The sequence below is a fragment of the Leucoraja erinacea genome, chromosome 20 (assembly GCF_028641065.1).
Source record: "Leucoraja erinacea ecotype New England chromosome 20, Leri_hhj_1, whole genome shotgun sequence".
Lineage (NCBI taxonomy): Eukaryota > Metazoa > Chordata > Chondrichthyes > Rajiformes > Rajidae > Leucoraja > Leucoraja erinaceus.
The window spans coordinates 469397-490195 of NC_073396.1; the positions used below are offsets into that span (position 1 = coordinate 469397).

The window sequence follows — 20799 nt, forward strand, 5'->3', positions numbered from 1 at the left end:
GTGAATGACATGTTGGCCTTCATTACAAGGAGTTTAGTATAGTAGTAAAGAGCTCCTTCTGCAGATGTACAGGGTCCTAGTGAGACCACACCCGGAGTATTGTGTGGAGTTTTGGTCTCCCAATTTGAGGAAGGACATTCTTGCTATTGAGGGAGTGTAGCGAAGGTTTACAAGGTTGAGTCCCGCGATGGCGGGACTGTCATATGTTGATAGAATGGAGCGGCTGGGCTTGTATATTTAGAAGGATGAGAGGGAATCTTATTGAAACATATAAGATTATTAAGGGTTTGGACATGCTAGAGGCAGGAAACATGTTCCTGACGTTGGGGTAATCCAGAACCAGCGGCCACCATTGAAGAATAAGGGGTAGGCCATTTAGAACGGAGACGAGGAAACACTTTTTCACACAGAGAGTGGTGAGTCTGTGGAATTCTCTGCCTCAGAGGGCAGTGGAGGCCGGTTCTCTGGATGCTTTCAAGAGAGAGCTAGACAGAGCTCTTAAAGATAGAGGAGCCAAGCAATAGGGGGAGAAGGCAGGAACGGGGTACTGATTGTGGATGATCAGCCATGATCACATTGAATGGCGGTGCTGGCTCGAAGGGCCGAATGGCCGACTCCTGCACCTATTGTCTATTGTCAAGAATTGACCATTTTTTAGCTTTGAAAAACTCCTTTGTTTCTTTAGCAGTATGTTTGGGATCATTGTCTTGCTGTAGAATGAACTGCTGGCCAGTGAGTTTTGAGGCATTTGTTTGAGCTTGAGCAGATAGGATGTACACTTCAGAATTCATTATGCTACTACATGCCCAGGCCATAACACACCCACCACCATGTTTCACAGATGAGGTGGTATGCTTTCAATCTTGGGCAGGTCCTTCTCTCCTCCTTATTTTGCTCTTGCCATCACTCTGATATATGTTAATCTTTGTCTCATCTGTCCACAAGACCTTTTTCCAGAACTGTGGTTGCTCTTTTAAGTACTTCTTGGCAAACTTTAACCTGGCCATCCTATATTTGCGTGTGGTTTGCATCTTGCAGTGTAGCCTCTGCATTTCTGACCATGAAGTTTTCTGCGGACAGTGGTCATTGACAAATCCACACCTGACTCCTGAAGAATGTTTCTGATCTGTTGAACAGGTGTTTGGGGATTTTTCTTTATTATAGAGAGAATTCTTCTGTCATCAGCTGTGGAGGTCTTCCTTGGCCTGCCAGTCCCTTTGCGATTAGTAAGCTCACCAGTGCTCTCTTTCTTCTTAATGATGTTCCAAACAGTTGATTTTAGCGGATGAATCAAACAGTTTTAGTCTTGTTTCTTAGTCTCATAATGGCTTCTTTGACTATCATTGGCACAACTTTGGTCCTCATGTTGATAAACAGCAATAAAAGTTTCCAAAGGTGATGGAAGGACTGGAGGAAAGACTAGGTGCTGAGAGCTCTCTTATTAAGGAGGCATTTAAACACACCTGAGCAATTACAAACACCTGTGAAGCCATGTGTAAAAAAAAATTATGGTGCCCTGAAATGGGGGGACTATGTATAAACACAGCTGTAATTTCTACATAGTGAAACCAAAATGTATAAAAATGGCCCTTTTATAAAATCTGACAGTGCAGTACAGAGGCAAATAAATAAATGATGTGTCTTTGTCCCAAACATTATGGAGGACAGTGTATGTTTTAGTAACATCTTGGTATGACCAAGGGGATTATGCTTACCCACACCCGCCCGATCCATACATACCTGATCAGCATGAATTTTATCTCAAAAGCTGGTGAATAGTCTTCAAATCTAATTATACGTTCAAACAGCAGTGGAGTGATAAAGTTAGCTGCAGTGATCACAATAGAGGGCAAGTATTCAACCGTTAGATCAATTGTGAAGCTTCCGGAATTAGTTTTCTGATAAAAATAGAAACATGATTAAATTAAGCACCTATATCACTATAAGAGTCTCAAAATAAAATTTAAACGGGGAAACAGAAAATATGAGATGATAAACAGTCTATTCGGCCTATTGAAACAACAAACAACAATAATTTATAAGTATATGACACCTTTACATGTGTGAACATATACTGTCATCTCACAGAAACTTTGATAAAATGTGACATTAACCAAACTATGAAAAACAGCAGAAGATGTTGGGATACTTAGCAGCTCAAGCTGTATCAGTGGAGAGAGAAATAATTTGACATTTAAAATTAATGCCAGCTCCCAGATAACAATGACCCGCTGAATTTTTCTGGCATTTTGTATTATTTACTGATATTGGCACTGTAACAAAATTAAACACAGTGTGCAAAGGTTCGGTCAAAGAGGTGGTTTTAAAGAAGAGCCTCAAAATGCTTTAAAAAGATAAAGGCTTGGATAAGGGACTAACGGAGAAATGCATGGCTGCAAATGGAGGAAAATATTATCTTAGGAATGGCAAAGGGTCAAGAATGAAAAGGTCATAAGGAATAGGAGTAGGATTCGGCCATTCGGCCCATCAAGTCTACTACGCCATTCAATCATGGCTGATCTACCTCTCCCTCCTAACCCCATTCTCTTGCCTTCTCCCCATAACCTGACAGCCGTACTACTTCCTGCGTATGGCGTGCACAGCCTAAAGTTGTAGATCAAGGATAGATATCCAGGCCAGGACAGCATCAGTTACTGGGTGGATGGCTTTGATGCCCCCAGGGAAAAGCCTCAGTGGGCAGTCATTCACAATATGTGGGATGGTCTAGTCTGGATGTCTGCAGTCACAAGCAGGGCTGTCTGTCATCCCCCACTTGTGCAGGTGATGGGCTGTTCTTGCATGGAGGGTGCAGATTCTGTTCAGGGTTAGCCATTGCTTGTGATGGAGGTCAAAGCCTGGTGGTTTCACTGTGGGGTCTGTGACCTCTCCACTGTTGGTGTTGGCATCTTTCTAGGAACTGCGCCACTAAGTCTTGGAGTCAAAGTCTTCCAGAGATTTAACGGAAGACCAGAAGGGTTTGCGTGACTTCAGGCACGTGTTGGGCAGATTGTTCAAGACAGCATGGAGGGAAAGGTCAGGGTTAGCCTCGATGGTGCACCAATCTTTCAACATCCTCTCCCTGCTGCGTATGCTGGGAGGGGGTGATATGAGAGAGGACAGGGTGCCACTGCAAAGGTGTTGACTTGAGCGTCTCTGTGATGACCCGCATTGCAGAGTTAAGGAGCGTGTCAACTCGTTTGGTGTGGCAGCTATTAGCTCAAGCTGGTGAGCTAAACTCAGCCGTTGAGTAGACTAGGGCTAAGCTTGTGGTACGGAGGGTGTGTGCATTGAATCCCCAGCTGTTGCCTGCAAGTTTCCTGATGATGTTGACCCTTGCTTTCAGTTTATCAGCCACCCTCTTCAGGTGTTCACGATAGGTGAAGGTGCGATCTAGGGTGACTCCGAGGTACTTGGGGAATTCTTCATTCTTCATCGTAGAGCAAATAACACATACTCAGAGTAACGATCCAACAGGATTATTGACATACAATAAAGTTGCACAGCATGTTGGCGTCACCTCATGCTGCATCTGGGTCACGACTGGCAGCTTGTGCCAGGAACTGTTAATAAGAGTGGTGCCGGTATGATGAAAACAAGGACTGGATTATAGATAAGTCGTGTGGAGCATACGTGTGTTAGTATTGGGTAACATGCAAATAGATCAGGTCTACAACCAGCTTACCACTCGGAGCTTAGCATTGGCAAGCCGATTGCTGAGGTGAAAGGCAGTGACCGTTGTCTTAGATTAGTTGGGGCAAAGTCGCCAGAAGGTGAAGTACTCCTCCATCCCCTTCAAGTCTTGGGTTAGCACTCTGCTGATATCCTCAAGGGCAGCTCCCTGGTATACAAGGCCAAGGTCATCTGCATATGCAAACTTCCTGCATGAGGTAGTTGGCATGTCACTCACATAAATGTTGAAGAGTAGGGGAGCTAGGACAGAGCCCTGGGGGGAGACCATCATTCAGGGTCCTGACAGAGCTGGTCTGGTTCCCATGCGAGACCTTAAATCTACGGTTGCTGAGGATGGATGAGACTTCAAGATTCTGGAAGCTTTCAGCAACAGACCATGTCTCCACACGGTGTCATAAGCTGATGACAGATCAATGAGAGCAACACCAGTTTTCAGGGCACGTTGGAAGCCAGCCTGTATATTGGTAGTGAGGGCAAGGACTTGGTCTGCGCAGTTTCTACCAGGTCTAAAGCCACCTTGCTCACTGGCATCCCATCAACTCCTGCTGCTTTCCCAGCTTTAGTAGAGGACAGGCCTTTGTTTACATCAACTGGAGTGTACGGATTAGAAAGGGGGCTTGAGGATGGTGAAGATGAGATGGACTTTGTCTCAATTCTTATTGTTTCTTTGGAAGTGGTGACCTTCGAGTTTGCCAGCAGGCGAGAGGCTACAGCATTTGCTGACACTTTGAGGGGGGTTGTACCGGGCAGGAACAGCTGAACCAAGCTGACGAAGGAGAGTCCAAGTCTTCCTGCTGGAGTGTGTAAAGTTCAAGTCATCTACAGTCTCTTGCCAGCGTTGATATCTTGCTGTATCCAGGGAATCTAGCAATTCTGTGGCAGTATCTGGGTCGCCTGTGGCCTCAAACTGCTTCAAGAAGTCTTCTGATTCAGGGAGCTAGCAAAGAGTGAAGATTTTGCAGACGTACTTCTTTGCTGCAGCCTTCAGGATCGTGCAGAAGGACTTGTAATTCTTGCGGACAGGTTCAACTTCTTGTGTGAAACCTGTCCAATCTGCTTTCCTGAAGTTCCAGCGTGCGAGCGGCTTGGATGAGATCACAGGGATATGGATCAGAGCAGGTGTATGTTGACTTATGGATCATGGAGCAGGGTGGCCAACATCAGTTTTCAATGTGAAGCAGAGGTCTGGGTTGTAGTCTCTCCTCCATCTGCTTGAGTGGAATGTACCTGGTTGCTTGGCATCGTGGAGGTGGTAGCGATCATTGTTGGATGCCCACATATCCAGTCATTCCCCATTCTCATCTTTGGTTGAGTAGCCCAGGGTGAGTGATGACTGTTAACGTCCCCTGCATGTACTTCTGGATGGTGGAAAGTGGGTACCCGTACACCCGTGCTAATCATAGAGCACTGGCATCTCAGGTTTACAAAACTGGCATCTCAGGTCTACAACACTGGCATCTCAGGTCTAGAACACTGGCATCTCAGGTCTAGAACACTGGCATCACAGGTCTACAACACTGGCATCTCAGGTCTACAACACTGGCATCTCAGGTCTACAACACTGGCATCTCAGGTCTACAACACTGGCATCTCAGGTCTAGAACACTGGCATCTCAGGTACAAAACTGGCATCTCAGGTTTACAAAACTGGCATCTCAGGTCTACAACACTGGCATCTCAGGTCTAGAACACTGGCATCTCAGGTCTAGAACACTGGCATCTCAGGTCTACAACACTGGCATCTCAGGTCTAGAACACTGGCATCTCAGGTCTAGAACACTGGCATCTCAGGTCTACAACACTCTACAGGTCTAGAACACTGGCATCTCAGGTCTACAACACTGGCATCTCAGGTCTAGAACACTGGCATCTCAGGTCTACAACACTGGCATCTCAGGTCTACAACACTGGCATCTCAGGTCTACAACACTGGCATCTCAGGTCTACAACACTGGCATCTCAGGTCTACAACACTGGCATCTCAGGTCTACAACACTGGCATCTCAGGTCTACAACACTGGCATCTCAGGTCTACAACACTGGCATCTCAGGTCTAGAACACTGGCATCTCAGGTCTACAACACTGGCATCACAGGTCTAGAACACTGGCATCTCAGGTCTACAACACTGGCATCTCAGGTCTAGAACACTGGCATCTCAGGTTTACAACACTGGCATCTCAGGGCTGGAGGACTTTATGAAGATGGGCAGTGCCATGTAGGGTTGTGGAATTGAATTGTTCCTTAAACAAAAACCAAGGAAAGGCAAAGTGATTGAAGCAAATTGCTTGGAACAAAACAAAGTGCTCGAGTACTCAAGTCAAGTTAAGTTTTATTTGTCACATGCACATAGTGCAGTGAAATGAGTTTGCCAGCAGCGGTACAATTTAAAAAAAAAACACACAATACACAATAAAAATGTAACACAAACATTAAATTCATCACTGTGGTGGACGGCACAAAGGTTGGTCAGTCCTCCTCCATTTTCCCCCGTGGTAAGGACCACAACCCTCCGCAGTCGCCTCTGCGGGATGCCGGATGTGCAGACAATGTAAGTCCAGAATCGGTGCCTCCCCGCCGGAGACCGCGGCTTCAAGATGGTGTAGGCCACAGACCGGCGGTCGAAGATCTAAAGTCCCCGCCACGCCGCAGCAAGAAGCACCGCAGACCACAGGGCCGGCAGTCGGAGCTCCTCTCCAGGGATACCCGGCGAGGGGCCCCGCTCCGGACGATAAGTCCCTGCCACGCCTGCGGTTATAAGTTGGCCTCAGGCCGGCGGTCAGAGCTCTTCTCCTCCAGGGTCCCCAACGAGGGATCCCAGGCTCCGGACGCCGCGCCAGCTGGAGCTCCGCAGACCGTGACTTCAGGCTGTCGCAGGCCAGCGAACGGAGTGCTCCCCCCCCCCCCCCCCGTCAAGGGCTCGTCCACTACGAGCCGAAAGGGCCCATGCTGCGCCCGCTGCTGAAGCTCCGGGCTCGTCTCCGGGAAAGGCCGCACCCCACCTCTATGTTAGGCCACGAGGGAGGCAACATGGAATAAGTCGCCTCTCCGTGGAGGAGCAGCATTTCTCAAGGGAATGATAGCCGACACAAGGAGAACATCAAAGTAAATTTTACAGTAGAGCTATAAAATCGAGCAACCGCAGGTGTTGGAATTATCAGCAAAACACAACCAAACAAAAGCATTCTAAAGGCCAGGTACCTCAGGCTAAATATTTCAATATCCATGTCCCATTGATGTGATGCGATTTTGCAACGGAAAGTTTGAACTTGAGAGGCAAAGGGTAAGGCTATGGCCAATACCCAGACATTCTTTCTTGCAACTTTTAAAGAATATGCATAGTCCTTAAAGTTCTACAAATATACCCAGCCCGTTTGTGTTATATTGTACTGCAAGAATAAAATAATCTACAAATGACAGCAGTAAATCCCATCATTGATTTTTAACATGTAAATAAAAGAGTGGTCATACCATTTGTAACCTCATTGCTTTATGTCAAGCAACAAACTGAATACTCACTTTGTTATTATACTGCTGAGAGTAGACAGTAGTTTGATAAATGATGTAGAAACAAACTATCAGTATCAATACCACAAGCAAGTTCAAGAGCGCTCTCAGGAGGTAGATCTTGACTTTTTCCTTCTGAGTCCTATCAGCAATCTTCTGCTTAATTCTTTCTTCATCCAAATCAGTCTACAACCAGAAAAACAAAGTTTATTTCTCTGCCTCTTGCAAGAAAAGCTCTTTCCATTACAAATACTGTAAATGTGCCTGGCAAAGGTTCCCTTTTAGAGTTATAGAGAGATACAGTGTGAAGACGAGCCCTTCGACCCAACTTGTCCACACCGGCCAACAGCTACACTAGTCCCACTTGCCTGCATCTGGCCCATATCCATTAAACCTGTCCTATCCAAGTACCTGCCTGACTTCAATTTCTTAAATGTTGGGATAGTCCCAGCCGCAACTACCTCTTCTGGCAGCTTGTTCCATACACCCACCACGCTTTGTGTGAAAAAGTTACCTCTCAGATTCCTATTAAATCTTTTCCCCTCTCACCTTAAACCTATGTCCTCTGGTTCTCAATTCATCTACTCTGGACAAGAGACTCTGCATCTACCCGATCTATTCCTCTCATAATTTTATACACCTCTAAAAGATCACCCCACATCCTCCTGCGCTCCAAGGAATAGAGACCCAGCCTACTCAACCTCTCCCTATAGCTCAGACCCTCTAGTCCTGGCAACATCCTCATAAATTTTCTCGGCACCCTTTCCAGCTTGGCAACATCTTTCCTATAGCATGGTGCCCAGAACTGAACACAATACTCCAAATGCAGCCTCACCAACGTCTTATACAACTGTAACATGATCTCCCAACTTCTACACTCAATACTGACTGATGAAGGCCAAAGTGCCAAAATGCCTTTTTGACCACCCGATCTACCTGCAACTCGACCTGCACCTGCACTCCCAGATCCCTCTGCTCTACAACACTCCACAGAGCCCTACCATTCACTGTGGAGGTCCTGCCCATGTTAGACTTTTTTTTTTTTACGAAGGACAGCACTTTAAAGAGGGCAATTCTAAAGTTTAAAATTTCAGTGTTGACAAAAGTCTAACTGAACTTATACCTGTAATCTAATGAAAACAAGAAAGAAGCACATTCTTTTTATCACAACATGGTCACATAAATGTCATCCTAATTGCCAGAACTGCATTTCTTGCATCCACGCTCTGCTGAAGATTGAATGGGGTATCCCAGCTCGGACAGTTAACCAGAATCATTAGACAATAGGTGCAGGAGTAGTCCATTCGACCCTTAGAGCCAGCACCACCATTCAATGTGATCATGACTAAGGTTTGCGCAAGCCAGACCCTGCACGATTCATGAATACTGCAACATTGGAATCTGGCCTTTACCTGTTCCACAATAGTTGGCAGAAAACTTACCTTCAGCTCATACTGAAGACTACGATGTTTCAACTCTGCAGCACGCTCATCTCTGATACAAAAATCCCAACCTGCAAAAATCTTATTACAAAAACTCTGAAATCGGTCTTCTGATCTGATAAAGCTTTGTTTGAAACCTTCCACTGCCCTGAAGGATGAACACAAGATGAAATCAGTGATGGTACTCGCATGAACAGATTGCACGAATAAGACATAAAATAAGGAATAGATAATTTGCCCTCTTGCCTGTTCCACTATTCAATTACATCATAAATAACCTGTTTTTCCTCACCTTTTTACACCGCCCACCACTTGATGCCTATATTATCCAGGGTGGGAGGAGGTCTAGTCCAGATAACTGTGGCAATCAGTAGTTTTGTAGTAGATGTCAGTCGATAGTCTGTCCCTTAAGATGAAGACAGGAAGATCAAGAAAGGGGAGATGGGTATTATAGAGAGTCCAAGTAAATTTTGAGGGCAGGGTGGTAGTGGCAAAGTTAATGAAATTAGGGAGTTCTGCATGAGTGCAGAGGACAGCCCCGATGCAGTTGGCGAGTTCGCAAAGAAAAAGTTGGAGGATGGTGCCAGTGTACATTTGGACCATGGACCATTCGATGTAACCAACAAAATGACAGGCATAGATGGGGCAAGTGCCCATGGCTATATCTTTAACCTGGAGTGAAAGGAGTCAAAAGAGTAGTTGTTGGGGCATGTTCCGCCAGGTGGAGGAGAGATAGTAGTGGGAAATTGATTGGGTTTCTGTTCAAGGAAGAACATATTGGCTATATTTAAGAGGGAGTTAGATGTGGCCCTTGTGGCTAAAGGGATCAGAGGGTATGGAGAGAAGGCAGGTACAGGATACTGAGTTGGATGATCAGCCATGATCATATTGAATGGTGGTGCAGGCTCGAAGGGCCGAATGGCTTACTCCTGCATCTATTTTCTATGTTTCTAACCCCCACCCAGAATAGCTGAGATGTTCCAATATTTATTTCACCTGCGTTAAAGAAGGAACTGCAGATGCTGGAAGATCGAAGGTACACAAAAATGCTGGAGAAACTCAGCGGGTGCAGCAGCATCTATGGAGCGAAAGAAATAGGTGACGTTTCGGGCCGAAACCCTTCTTCAGACTAATCTTCAGTCTGAAGAAGGGTTTCGGCCAGAAACGTTGCCTATTTCTTTCGCTCCATAGATGCTGCTGCACCCGCTGAGTTTCTCCAGCATTTTTGTGTACCTTTTACTTCACCTGTGTTAGGTAAATGGGTTCCTTTATACATTTAACTGAACTGTAGCAAATCAAAAGCGGAACAATTACCTCTTCACTATCCAGAAAAGACTCAGTAGGATGTATGCAAACGTTGTAATAAAGTATGCAAGTGGTAAATTGTAGTGAAAATTCCAAGAACGCATGTCTTCTATTCGGTAAAATCCATAAAAAAGATATGTCTGCTCCAGGAATCCCTAAAAACAAAACAAAACCCTATTAGGAGATGCCAAAGGGATAATTTAACAGAGCTTTTAAAACAAAGTGTGCAATGGGCTGTACTTGATCCCAGTCTCCCCCAAGTGAGCGGTACAGATAATATGGTATTATTCTTACTGGGACTGAAAAGGTGGGAGTGAACGAAAGTGGTATTTAAAGGCAAGGAGATGTTTTATATAAGCTCCTACTTAACAAATTGTCATTTAAAAATCATAATTTTTTGTTGGGTAATAACCAATGGTCCAGAATATACAGTGAGAAGTAAATTACCTGGATTTTGCAGCAACAAGCTGACAAAGTGCAGATAGTTTGTGATTTCACCACCTGCACACGTGAACTAAGAATTTCCAAGTTTCACGGTAGACTTTTCCCAGATACGTTCCTGCTTTGTACTGCCGTTTGGCGACTCGTGCCGAAACATGGCAAAAGAACAACATCTAATGGAGTTGAATGATGCTGAGGCTCTATGATCATCCATTTACAATTCCCATAACATTTTCATGTTTTAAAACTCAAAACGTTATTACATTTTTAATGCTTTTAAACATTCCAAATCTTCTAATCAATTTTGAAATCTATCTCTGGCAGCTAGCTGGAAAGGTTCATTATTGCTCTGCCACTGTGCACCCTACCCAACCCCACCACGTAGAGGGATTGGGGTATGGAAGACTTTGCCACGTCTGAGGTTAGAGCAACCTTTATCTAGATCCACATTAGGTGTCACATATTAATGGAACAGAGAAAATGCAACCACAACTTCTGGTGTGTGAACATGCACGATTAAGTGAAAAAAACAGAAAATCCCTGGTCGCCAGAGGGTGTGCTTTTTGTTGCCACCTCCAGGGAAATGTTTCAAGAATTTATAAACCAGACTTTACAAAGTACTTGAAACACTATGTACAAAACTGACTTTTTATAACATTCAAAGCTACAATTAATATTGGCCTGGCACCAGAAGCCGAATAATGTGTGAGGGTTGTATCTCCTTAGAAGTATTTCAGATTTCAGAAGTACTTCTCTTAAAATTAATTATCTTTTGTTTCAAAAGTTTGTTTACCATTTTTAACCTTATTTCTTAATCACTCATGTATATATGCCACATGTCACGTACAGAAATACTCAGATGATACAGCGATTGTGGCATGTGTACGGAACGGGCAGGAGGAGGAATACAGGAACTTGACCAGTACCTTTTGTGCCTGGAGTGAAGAGAACTGTCTCATCCTGAACACAACTAAGACTAAAGAGATGGTGGTTAACTTTGGCAGGTCCAAGCTCCCCCTTCAGCCGGTCAACGCTGCTGGGGCTGACATTGAGGTGGTGCAGACATATAAATACCTCGATAACAAACTGGACTGGTCTGTCAACTCTGACTCCCTCTACAAAAAAGGCCAGAGCAGACTCTTTTTCCTCAGAAGGCTCAAATCCTTCAATGTGTGTAATGACATGCTGCACATGTTTTACAACACTGTGGTTGCAAGTGTTATTTTCTACGCTGTTGTCTGCTGGGGCAACAGCATTAGTGCAAAAAACAACAAGAAGCTGGTCAAACTGGTTAAACGAGCTAGCTCAGTGCTGGAGGGGAGAGTAGACTCTGGGATGGATGTGCTTGAGAGGCGTATGAGGCACAAGGTGCAGGTCATCCTGAAAAACCCCGGGCATCCCCTCCATGTAATTCTGGAGTCAAAAGAGCACTCGGAACAACAACCGGCTCCTCTCCCTGCCCTGTAGAACGGAGCGGTTCAGGAGATCCTTCACCCCTGCAGCCATTAGATTTTATAATTCGGACCGCTAGGCTGTAGGGGGATGCATTCTTGCAATTTTTAATTTTTAATTGTTAATTATTGGTCTTTTTAAGTATTTATTGCTCTCAGGTAGTGTCCACGGTGTATTCTATGTATTTTCTGTCTGCGTTCGTTTTGAATCTGTGGGTTTGTTGGTTGGTGGCTTCTGGACATCTGAATTTCCCTGAGGGGATCAATAAAGTATTTATTATTATTATATAGTAGCAATAATTTTACTTGGTTGCGGGGGAGGGGGTGGTCAATGATCAATATGATCATGGCTGATTATCCAATTCAGTATCCTGTACCTGCCTTCTCTCCATACCCCCTGATCCCTTTAGCCACAAGGGCCACCTCTAACGCCCTCTTAAATATAGCCAATGAACTGGCCTCAACTTCCTTCTGTGGCAGAGAATTCCACAGATTCACCACTCTCTGTGTAAAAAATATTTTTCTCATCTCGGTCCTAAAATACTTCCCCCGGACTTCCCCAACATCGGGAATAATCTTCCTGCATCTAGCCTGTCCAACCCCTTAAGAATTTTGTAAGTTTCTATAAGATCCCCCCTCAATCGTCTAAATTCTAGCGAGTACAAGCCGAGTCTATCCCCTTTCTTCATATGAAAGTCCTGACATCCCAGGAATAAGTCTGGTGAAGCTTCTCTGTACTCCCTTTATGGCAAGAATGTCTTTCCTCAGATTAGGAGACCAAAACTGTACGCAATACTCCAGGTGTGGTCTCACCAAGACCCTGTACAACTGCAGTAGAACCTCCCTGCTCTTATACTCAAATCCTTTTGCTATGAATGCTAACATACCATTCGCTTTCTTCACTGCCTGCTGCACCTGCATGCCTACTTTTAATGACTGGTGTACCATGACACCCAGGTCTCGTTGCATCTCGTTACATCGACGACTGCTTTGGGGCTACCTCCTGCACCCACACACAACTGACTGACTTCATTCACTTCACCACCAACTTCCATCCGGCACTGAAATACACCTGGACTATTTCCGACACTTCCCTACCATTCCTTGACCTCACTATCTCCATCGCAGATGATCGACTCCTGACCGACATCCACTACAAACCCACTGACTCCCATGGCTATCTGGACTACACTTCTTCCCACCCTGCCTCCTGTAAGGACTCCATCCCCTACTCCCAATTCCTCCACCTACACTGCATCTGCTCCCAGGATGAGGCGTTCCACACCAGGACATCTGAAATGTCCTCATTCTTCAGGGAACGGGGATTCCCTTCCTCCACCATAGATGAGGCTCGCACCAGGGTCTCTTCCATACCCCGCAACACTGCTCTCTCTCCCCATCCCAGCAACAAGGGCAGAGTCCCCCTAGTCCTCACCTTTCACCCCACCAGCCGTCACATACAACAAATAATCCTACGTCATTTTCGCCACCTCCAATGTGACCCCACCACTCGCCACATCTTCCCATCTCCCCCAATGTCTGCCTTCCGCAAAGACCGCTCCCTCCGCAACTCCCTTGTCAATTCTTCCCTTCCCTCCCGTACCACCCCCTCCCCGGGCACTTTCCGTTGCAACCGCAAGAAATGCAACACCTGGCCCTTTACCTCCCCCCTCGACTCCATTCAAGGACCCAAGCAGTCGTTCCAGGTGCGACAGAGGTTCACCTGTATCTCATCCAACCTCATCTACTGCATCCGCTGCTCTAGATGTCAGCTGATCCACATCGGTGAGACTAAGCGGAGGTTGGGCGATCGTTTCGCCGAACACCTTCGCTCGGTCCGCAAGAACCTACCCGACCTCCCGGTGGCTCAGCACTTCAACTCCCCCTCCCATTCCCAATCCGACCTCTCTGTCCTGGGTCTCCTCCATTGCCAGAATGAGCAACACCGGAAATTGGAGGAACAGCACCTCATATTCCGCTTGGGGAGCCTGCATCCGGCCGGCATGAACATTGAATTCTCCCAGGTACACAAAAATGCTGGAGAAACTCAGCGGGTGCAGCAGCATCTATGGAGCGAAGGAGATAGGTAACGTTTCGGGCCGAAACCCTTCTTCAGACCGAATTCTCCCAATTTTGTTAGCCCTTGCTGTCTCCTCCCCTTCCTTAGCCCTCGAGCTGTCTCCTACCTATTTCCTTCGCTCCATAGATGTTGCTGCACCCGCTGATTTTTGTGTTCCCTCGTTGCATCTCCCCTTTTCCTAATCGGCCACCATTCAGATAATAGTCTACTTTCCTGTTTTTTCCACCAAAGTGGATAACCTCACATTTATCCACATTATACTGCATCTGCCATGTGGAACAGCATCAGAACTGCCCCCTAAGTCGCGGCTCAAAACCTATTTCTACTCCCTAGCGTTTTTGAGTCCTTCTGAGGGGGCGCTGTAAACAGTTTATGTATGTATTGTTAGGTCTGTGTACCATTGTATGTAGCACATTAGTACCTGCACTGATGTACAGCTCTTTGGCCAAGGTGAGTTGTTTTAAAATGTGCTATACAAATAAAATTGATTGATTGATTGAAATAGACAATAGACAATAGGTGCAGGAGTCGGCCATTCGGCCCTTCGAGCCAGCACCGCCATTCAATGTGATCATGGCTGATCATCCCTTAGAAATGACACCTGAACATAACTGACATGGTCTGAGGAAGGGTCCCAACCCAAAACATCACCTAACCATGTTCTCCAGCGATGCTGCGTGACCTGAATTACTCCAGCACTTTGTGCATTGTTTTGTAAACCAGTATCCGCAGTTCCCTGTTTCTGCATAACTAACATGGGAACAGGTCAAATTCTTGGCAGGTCAGTTGCCAGATATTGGCAGCAAATTCCTTGTTAAAGTTCCCCCCAAAAATGCAAATATACTAGAAGGCATAGATTTAAGGTGAGAGGGGCAAGATTTAATAGGAACCTGGCTGACAATTATTTTGCCCATACAGAGTGGTAGGTACATGACCAAAGTGCCAGAGGAAATAGTTGAGCCAGGTACAAGAACAACATTTAAAATACATTGTGGTAGGTACATGGAAGAAATGCAGGCGAATGAGTCATCTTGGTTGGCATGGGTCAGTTGGACAGAAGGGCTTGCTCCTGTGCTGCATGAATCTAAGTCAGGTCAAGTAGACTTCATTGTCATATGCACGTATAGAGACTTGCACGACACACAAACACATAAACCACACTTACGTTCTTCAAGGCAGTGCAGCAATATGATTACATCTATGTGCTGGGCCCAGAACAGGTGGTAAATCTTGTTCACAAAGGGAGCAATGAAGAATGAAATAAAATGTTTTAAAATGATAGCGAGTCATAGAGCATGGAAACTTGCCCTTCTGCGCTAGTCCCACCTGCGCACGTTTGGCCCATATACTACTATACCTTCCCTATCCATATATCTGCCCTAATCATAGTCATACTGCATGGAAACAGGCCCTTCGGCCCAACCTGCCCATGCCGACCACAATGCCCCAATCTACACTAGTTCCACTTGCCTGTCTTTGGTACATATTCTTCTAACCCAATCCTATCCATGTACCTGTCCAAATGTTTTTTTTTATGTTGTGATGGTGCCCGTCTCAACTACCTCCTCTGGCAGCTCATTCCATATACCTACCACCCTTTGTGTAAAAACAGTTGCCCCTCAGGTTCCTATTAAATCTACTCCCCTCACCTTAAACCTATGTCTTCTTGTTCTTGGTTCCCCATACTCTTGGTAAAAGACGTGCATTTTCCATATCTATTCCTCTCATGATCTATACACTTTCATAAGATCACCCCTCATTCTCCTGCGCTCCAGGGGATAAAGATCTGGCCTGCTCAACTCTCCCTATAGTTCAGGCCCTCGATTCCTGGCAACTCCTGGTAAATCTTCTCTGCACCCATTCCAGCTTAACAACATTTTTCTTATAACATCTTTCCTTAATGTTTTTTCATAGGAATTATATCAAGTCAAGTCACATTTATTTATATAGCACATTTAAAAAACAACTCTCGTTGGCCAAAGTGCTTTACATTTGTTATAAGAACAGCACAACAAAACAAACTACATACATATATCCATGTAGTCCTCACTCAGAGGACGTCAGGAAAGACTTGGGAGTGTAGATAAGTCTTTAGTCTTGACTTAAAAGAGTCGATGGAGGGGGCAGTTCTGATGGGAAAGGGGATGCTGTTCCACAGTCTAGGGGCTGCAACCGCAAAGGCGTGGTCGCCCCTGAGCTTATGCCTAGACCATGGGATATTCAGCAGCCCCAAGTCGGCCGATCTGAGGGGCCTGGAGGTGGAGTGGTGGGTGAGAAAACTTTTTATGTAGGTGGGGGCAAGCCCATTGAGGGCTTTGTAGACATGGAGGAGGATCTTGATGTTTATACGGAACCGCACAGGGAGCCACTGGAGAGAGGCCAGGATCGGGTGATGTGGTCCCTTTTTCGGGTGCCCGTCAGGAGTCTCGCTGCGGCGTTTTGGACCAGTTGCAGGCGGGACAGGGAAGATTGGCTGATGCCAGTGTAAAGGGAGTTGCAGTAATCTAGGCGGAAGGAGATGAATGTGTGGATGATCTTTTCCAGGTCATCAAACTGGAGGAATTGTTTTATTTTAGCTATCGTCAGAAGCTGAAAGAAGCTAGCTTTTACCATGGCATTGACTTGTTTGTTAAATTTCAGTGCGGAGTCAAATATCACGGCAAGGTTTTTGACGTGAGGTTTGATTAGTGGGGTAAGGCTTCTAAGGCTGCCTGCTATCGTTTTGATTGAGTCCGAGGGGCCGAGAAGGATGACCTCAGACTTACTCTCGTTTAGTTGGAGGAAGTTCTGGGTCATCCAACACTTTATATCCTCGAGGCAGTGGGTAAGGTTAAACAGATTTGATTGGTTTTTGGGCTTCAGGGGGAGATAGAATTGGGTATTGTCTGCGTAGCAATGGAAGGAAATGCCGTGCCTTTCAATGACTTGGCCTAAGGAGAGCATATACAGGGAGAAGAGAATGGGGCCAAGGATGGAACCTTGTAACCAATTCCCAAATATACTTACTGTTCCTGAGAGAAGATTGGTCATGTAACTATAGAATAAGACCAGCTTAGGATTGAACTCTTCGTATACTTTACATTCTTCAGCTATAAAGTGGAAAAAAATACAATTGGCAAGATTTTTAATTGAAGGATAAAATTCACAGTAGACACAATAGCATCACACAAAATTGCATTTGTTGAGGAAGATGCCTTCTGGAAATTCTTCTCTATTTTCCCACTATAAATAAGCTGCCAGTCTAAGTCAGACCACACATAGGGTTCTTCCTCATGGAAGGAATATGATAAATGTAACAAACTCAATAAATGAATGAATTCAAGCAATTTATTTATATAATTATTTCACTGTTCCACATCACATTTTTAGCCCCCCCCCCAGGAATTCTGGAATGAGAACAGTAACAAGAATGATTTGCAATTCAGGTAGTGATGATGCAATATTTTAACATGTGTAAACAAAATTCAAATCTAAGGTTCCATGGACGGAAATTATTCTTCAAAGAAATGAACACATTTTGGAGGTTTGTTGGGAAGATCTACTCGAGCATGTTATGCATCAACACAAGATATTGTTGTCCACCATTAGAGGAAAGCCGAGACATTGACCCTAACGTTCATTTCTTCAGTACTGTGGATGGCAATCTGCTTTCAATTATGATTGCAAATTCCCTTTGCTAATCTGCAAATTGGAAGTTAGGGCATGGTGCACATACAACAGAAACACACAGAAGGATCAGCTAGCCACATCAGTTTTGTTATAGATTGATTTGACCCAAACAGTACAAGGAAGAGTTTCGATAGTCTGTAGCAAAGATACCAATGCTGCAAGAAAATTCCAGAAGCACAAATCCTATTTGCAACCTTCTGGGAAACAAACTGAATAGAAAGTCAAGTGCATTAGCTCTTGATCTGCAGTTACAGATTTGACCCAAGACCGTCTGCCCCAAGAATTATTTGCTTCTTTCTAAGTGCGTTTGTCTATATACCAAACACATAGCCTTACATGGATAGGAAAAAGATTGGAGGTATGTGTTCATAAGTGGGCAGAGTGGGACTTGCCTAGATTGGTCAGCATGGACAGGTTGAGACAAAGGACCTGTTTCCTTGCTGTATGAATATGACTCTACTTGTAAGTTAACTTACAATGATTTGTACACAGGGCAGCCAGTTCACCCTGAAGATTAGTATAGTTTAATCTCACATAGTTTCAAATATACTCAGCTTTTTAAGTTTTCATTCCAAAATAGATCACTTCTATCTATATACAACTAAAACGTTGATCTTGTGCTCTTCTGGTTTTGCGTTTTTTTCTATTTGCTCACAAAAGGTACACAATAGCGCTACGATTTTTTGAATCCACGAGGCCCTGGCCGGGGTTCTACGTGGCGATCCAGGAGGCATTGAGACCGCGGCGGTGAGGCCTCATGACGACGGGGCCACGGCAGCTGTGGGGCCTCGTGGTGGTGGGGCCTTGCAGAATTTTAAAATCCATGGAGAAATCTATCTCTTCCTCTTTTTTCAGTTTTTTCCTGTCTCATGCCTGGTCGTAGAGGAGGGGGAACAGAGGGAGAGGAGGCGGGAGTGGGGAATATAGGGAGAGAGAGTGGGGAGATTGAGGGAACTGAGGGGCTTGGGAGGGAGAGGGGGGAAAGTGTGGGGGAGGTGAGGAGGGAAGGGAGTGGGAGAGGTAGGGAGTGGGGAATAGAGGGAGAGGAGGGCAGTGGGGGAGGTGAGGAGGGATAAAGGGGGGGGGATAGGGGGAGGTGAAGAATGGGTGATAGAGGGGTAGGGAGGGCAGAGGAGATATGGAGGGAGGGACTGAGGGTAGGGGAAAGGAGAGGGAGAGATTGGAAGGGGGGGGAAGAGGGAGGGTGAAGGTGTGCTGGGGGTGAGGGGAAATGAGCTGCGCCTGTGCAGTTGGGGGCTCTGCGTGATTGGTGGAATGTTGCGTTGGGGGAACGGGTGTGTGGTGGAATATTGCGTTGGGGGAGCAGACCCAACGGGTCTACACTTAGTCTAGTTATAAATAAAAATGCTACGTCCTCACACATAGGCTTAGCCTGTCTGGATCCCCTTTGAGTCTCCTCACGGCCCACAATACTACTTAACTTTGAATCATCAGCACATTTGGAAACATTACACAGGATTCATTACCTAAATCACTGATATATATCTTGAACAGTTGGGCACCAGCACCAGCACCACACCACCCCAATGTGAAAATTATCACAATTTTTTTTTAACTTTGTCTGTTAACTGTTTGCTAATCCAAACCATCATATTAATCCCAATGTCATGTGCTCTAATTCTGTTTGACAATCTTTTGTTTTGGTGTCTTATCATAGGCCTTCTGAAATTCTAAATACATAAACAGGTTAGCCCTTAGCTGTCCTGCTAATTACAAACTTTAAGAAATCTATTTGTCCAGATTTGTCACACATAACTTTCTTCTCTTCTCTGTGTTGATCATCACTGTATTCTAAGTGCATGGTCACTATTTCCTTAATAATAGATTGCAGGAAGTCATTCAACAATGCATATCATTAGTTGATGAGTCATGGAAACACAATGATTAAATACATTTACTGCACATTAATTACCTATGGCAGAAGAGGTATCATGGGGGCTTGTGGTGTTAAGAAATCCATGGTCTGCAATGATCATTGGAAGTGTAATAAAAGTAAACATTAATATGAAAATCACAAAATTCAGCAAAACCAGAAAGCTGAGGAAGGAGAAATAAGATTGGATTCCAGTGCCAAATTTGCCTGAAAGATAAAAAGAAAAAAAGCTATAAAACCAGTTAACAACATTTTCAATAAGAATAGATAAACTCAAGCCTCTTCTGCTTTTCAATTGCACCTGGACTCCATTTACCTGACATGGTCCTTGTTGTTTAATATCCCAAACTGACAAAAGTCTACCAACTTCCAGATTTTTATTTATTTAAATTTATTAAGCATGACTCAGTAGAATACAAGCCCCATCTTATAACTAAAATCTTTGAGCTGCAGTAACATTCAGTCAATCTGTACGATATCATATCTGAGGCCTATACATCTTTCTTGTGATGTAATGCCCTGCTCTGAGCATGGGTCTCCTGATGCAATCACACTGAAGCTTTGTACAAGTATAACCTCCATTCCTTCAACTTCCCCATTCTATTTTTCTATTGTCATATGAAGCCGTCTACCAGCTGTTAGTGATGTATGCACACAGAGACCTCACTCCCCTGCTCGTGAACAGTTCTGTTTCCAACAACTAAGAAAATGTGGCTATCCAGATTCAGGTCTCGACCCGAAACATCATTCCTTCTCTCCAGAGATGCTGCCTATCCCGTTGAGTTACTCCAGAATTTTGTGTCCATCTTCGATTTAAACCAACATCTACAGTTCTTCCAAAACAAACTCATTTGCATGTGTACTGCGAAAACAGACCCAATGGTCGACAACGGAATTTTAAAAAAAATGTCAAATTCACAACATAATACCACAAGATAACTGTTTCACCAAAATACACTGAAGCAAACAAACATTTGAATAACAAATGGTTTGGGCTCAATTGCTTGGTTATTTGGGAATTTTAATTTCCTCACCTTCTATATCATGAATATCTTTTCTCCACGGATCTAGTCTATCTACATTCTCCTTGGCTCCTTGAGCAAGTCGTCTCCATTTCAATTTTTTTAATATAATGTTCTGAGTTGCAAACGAGGAAATTTGAATATCTTGTTTCGCTCTAATAAACAGTTAATGTAAATAAACAGTAAAGTTAAAATAATAAATATGTTAATATGCACAAAACCAGAGAGAATGTTCTTATTTGCCATGACACCCAGGCTGAGAAAGTTCTCAGAACTGCACTCCACGTTGTGGTAATTTC

At 44.7% G+C, this 20799-nt stretch overlaps 1 protein-coding gene across 2 annotated transcripts in view; it reads right to left on the reverse strand.

Moving 5' to 3' along the window:
- Nucleotides 1-20799, reverse strand: part of LOC129706603 (transmembrane channel-like protein 7) — a 39508-nt gene that overhangs the window by 15117 nt on the left and 3592 nt on the right. The window contains exons 4-10 of one of the 2 annotated variants that reach the window (XM_055650945.1): nucleotides 20513-20655; nucleotides 19518-19685; nucleotides 16922-17004; nucleotides 9953-10098; nucleotides 8639-8786; nucleotides 7209-7382; nucleotides 1741-1898 (exon numbers count right to left, since the gene is read on the reverse strand). In XM_055650945.1, the coding sequence (XP_055506920.1) occupies nucleotides 1741-1898; nucleotides 7209-7382; nucleotides 8639-8786; nucleotides 9953-10098; nucleotides 16922-17004; nucleotides 19518-19685; nucleotides 20513-20655 (1020 nt within the window). The remainder of the gene's footprint in view (nucleotides 1-1740; nucleotides 1899-7208; nucleotides 7383-8638; nucleotides 8787-9952; nucleotides 10099-16921; nucleotides 17005-19517; nucleotides 19686-20512; nucleotides 20656-20799) is intronic. The other variant, XM_055650947.1, reaches the window with a different exon arrangement.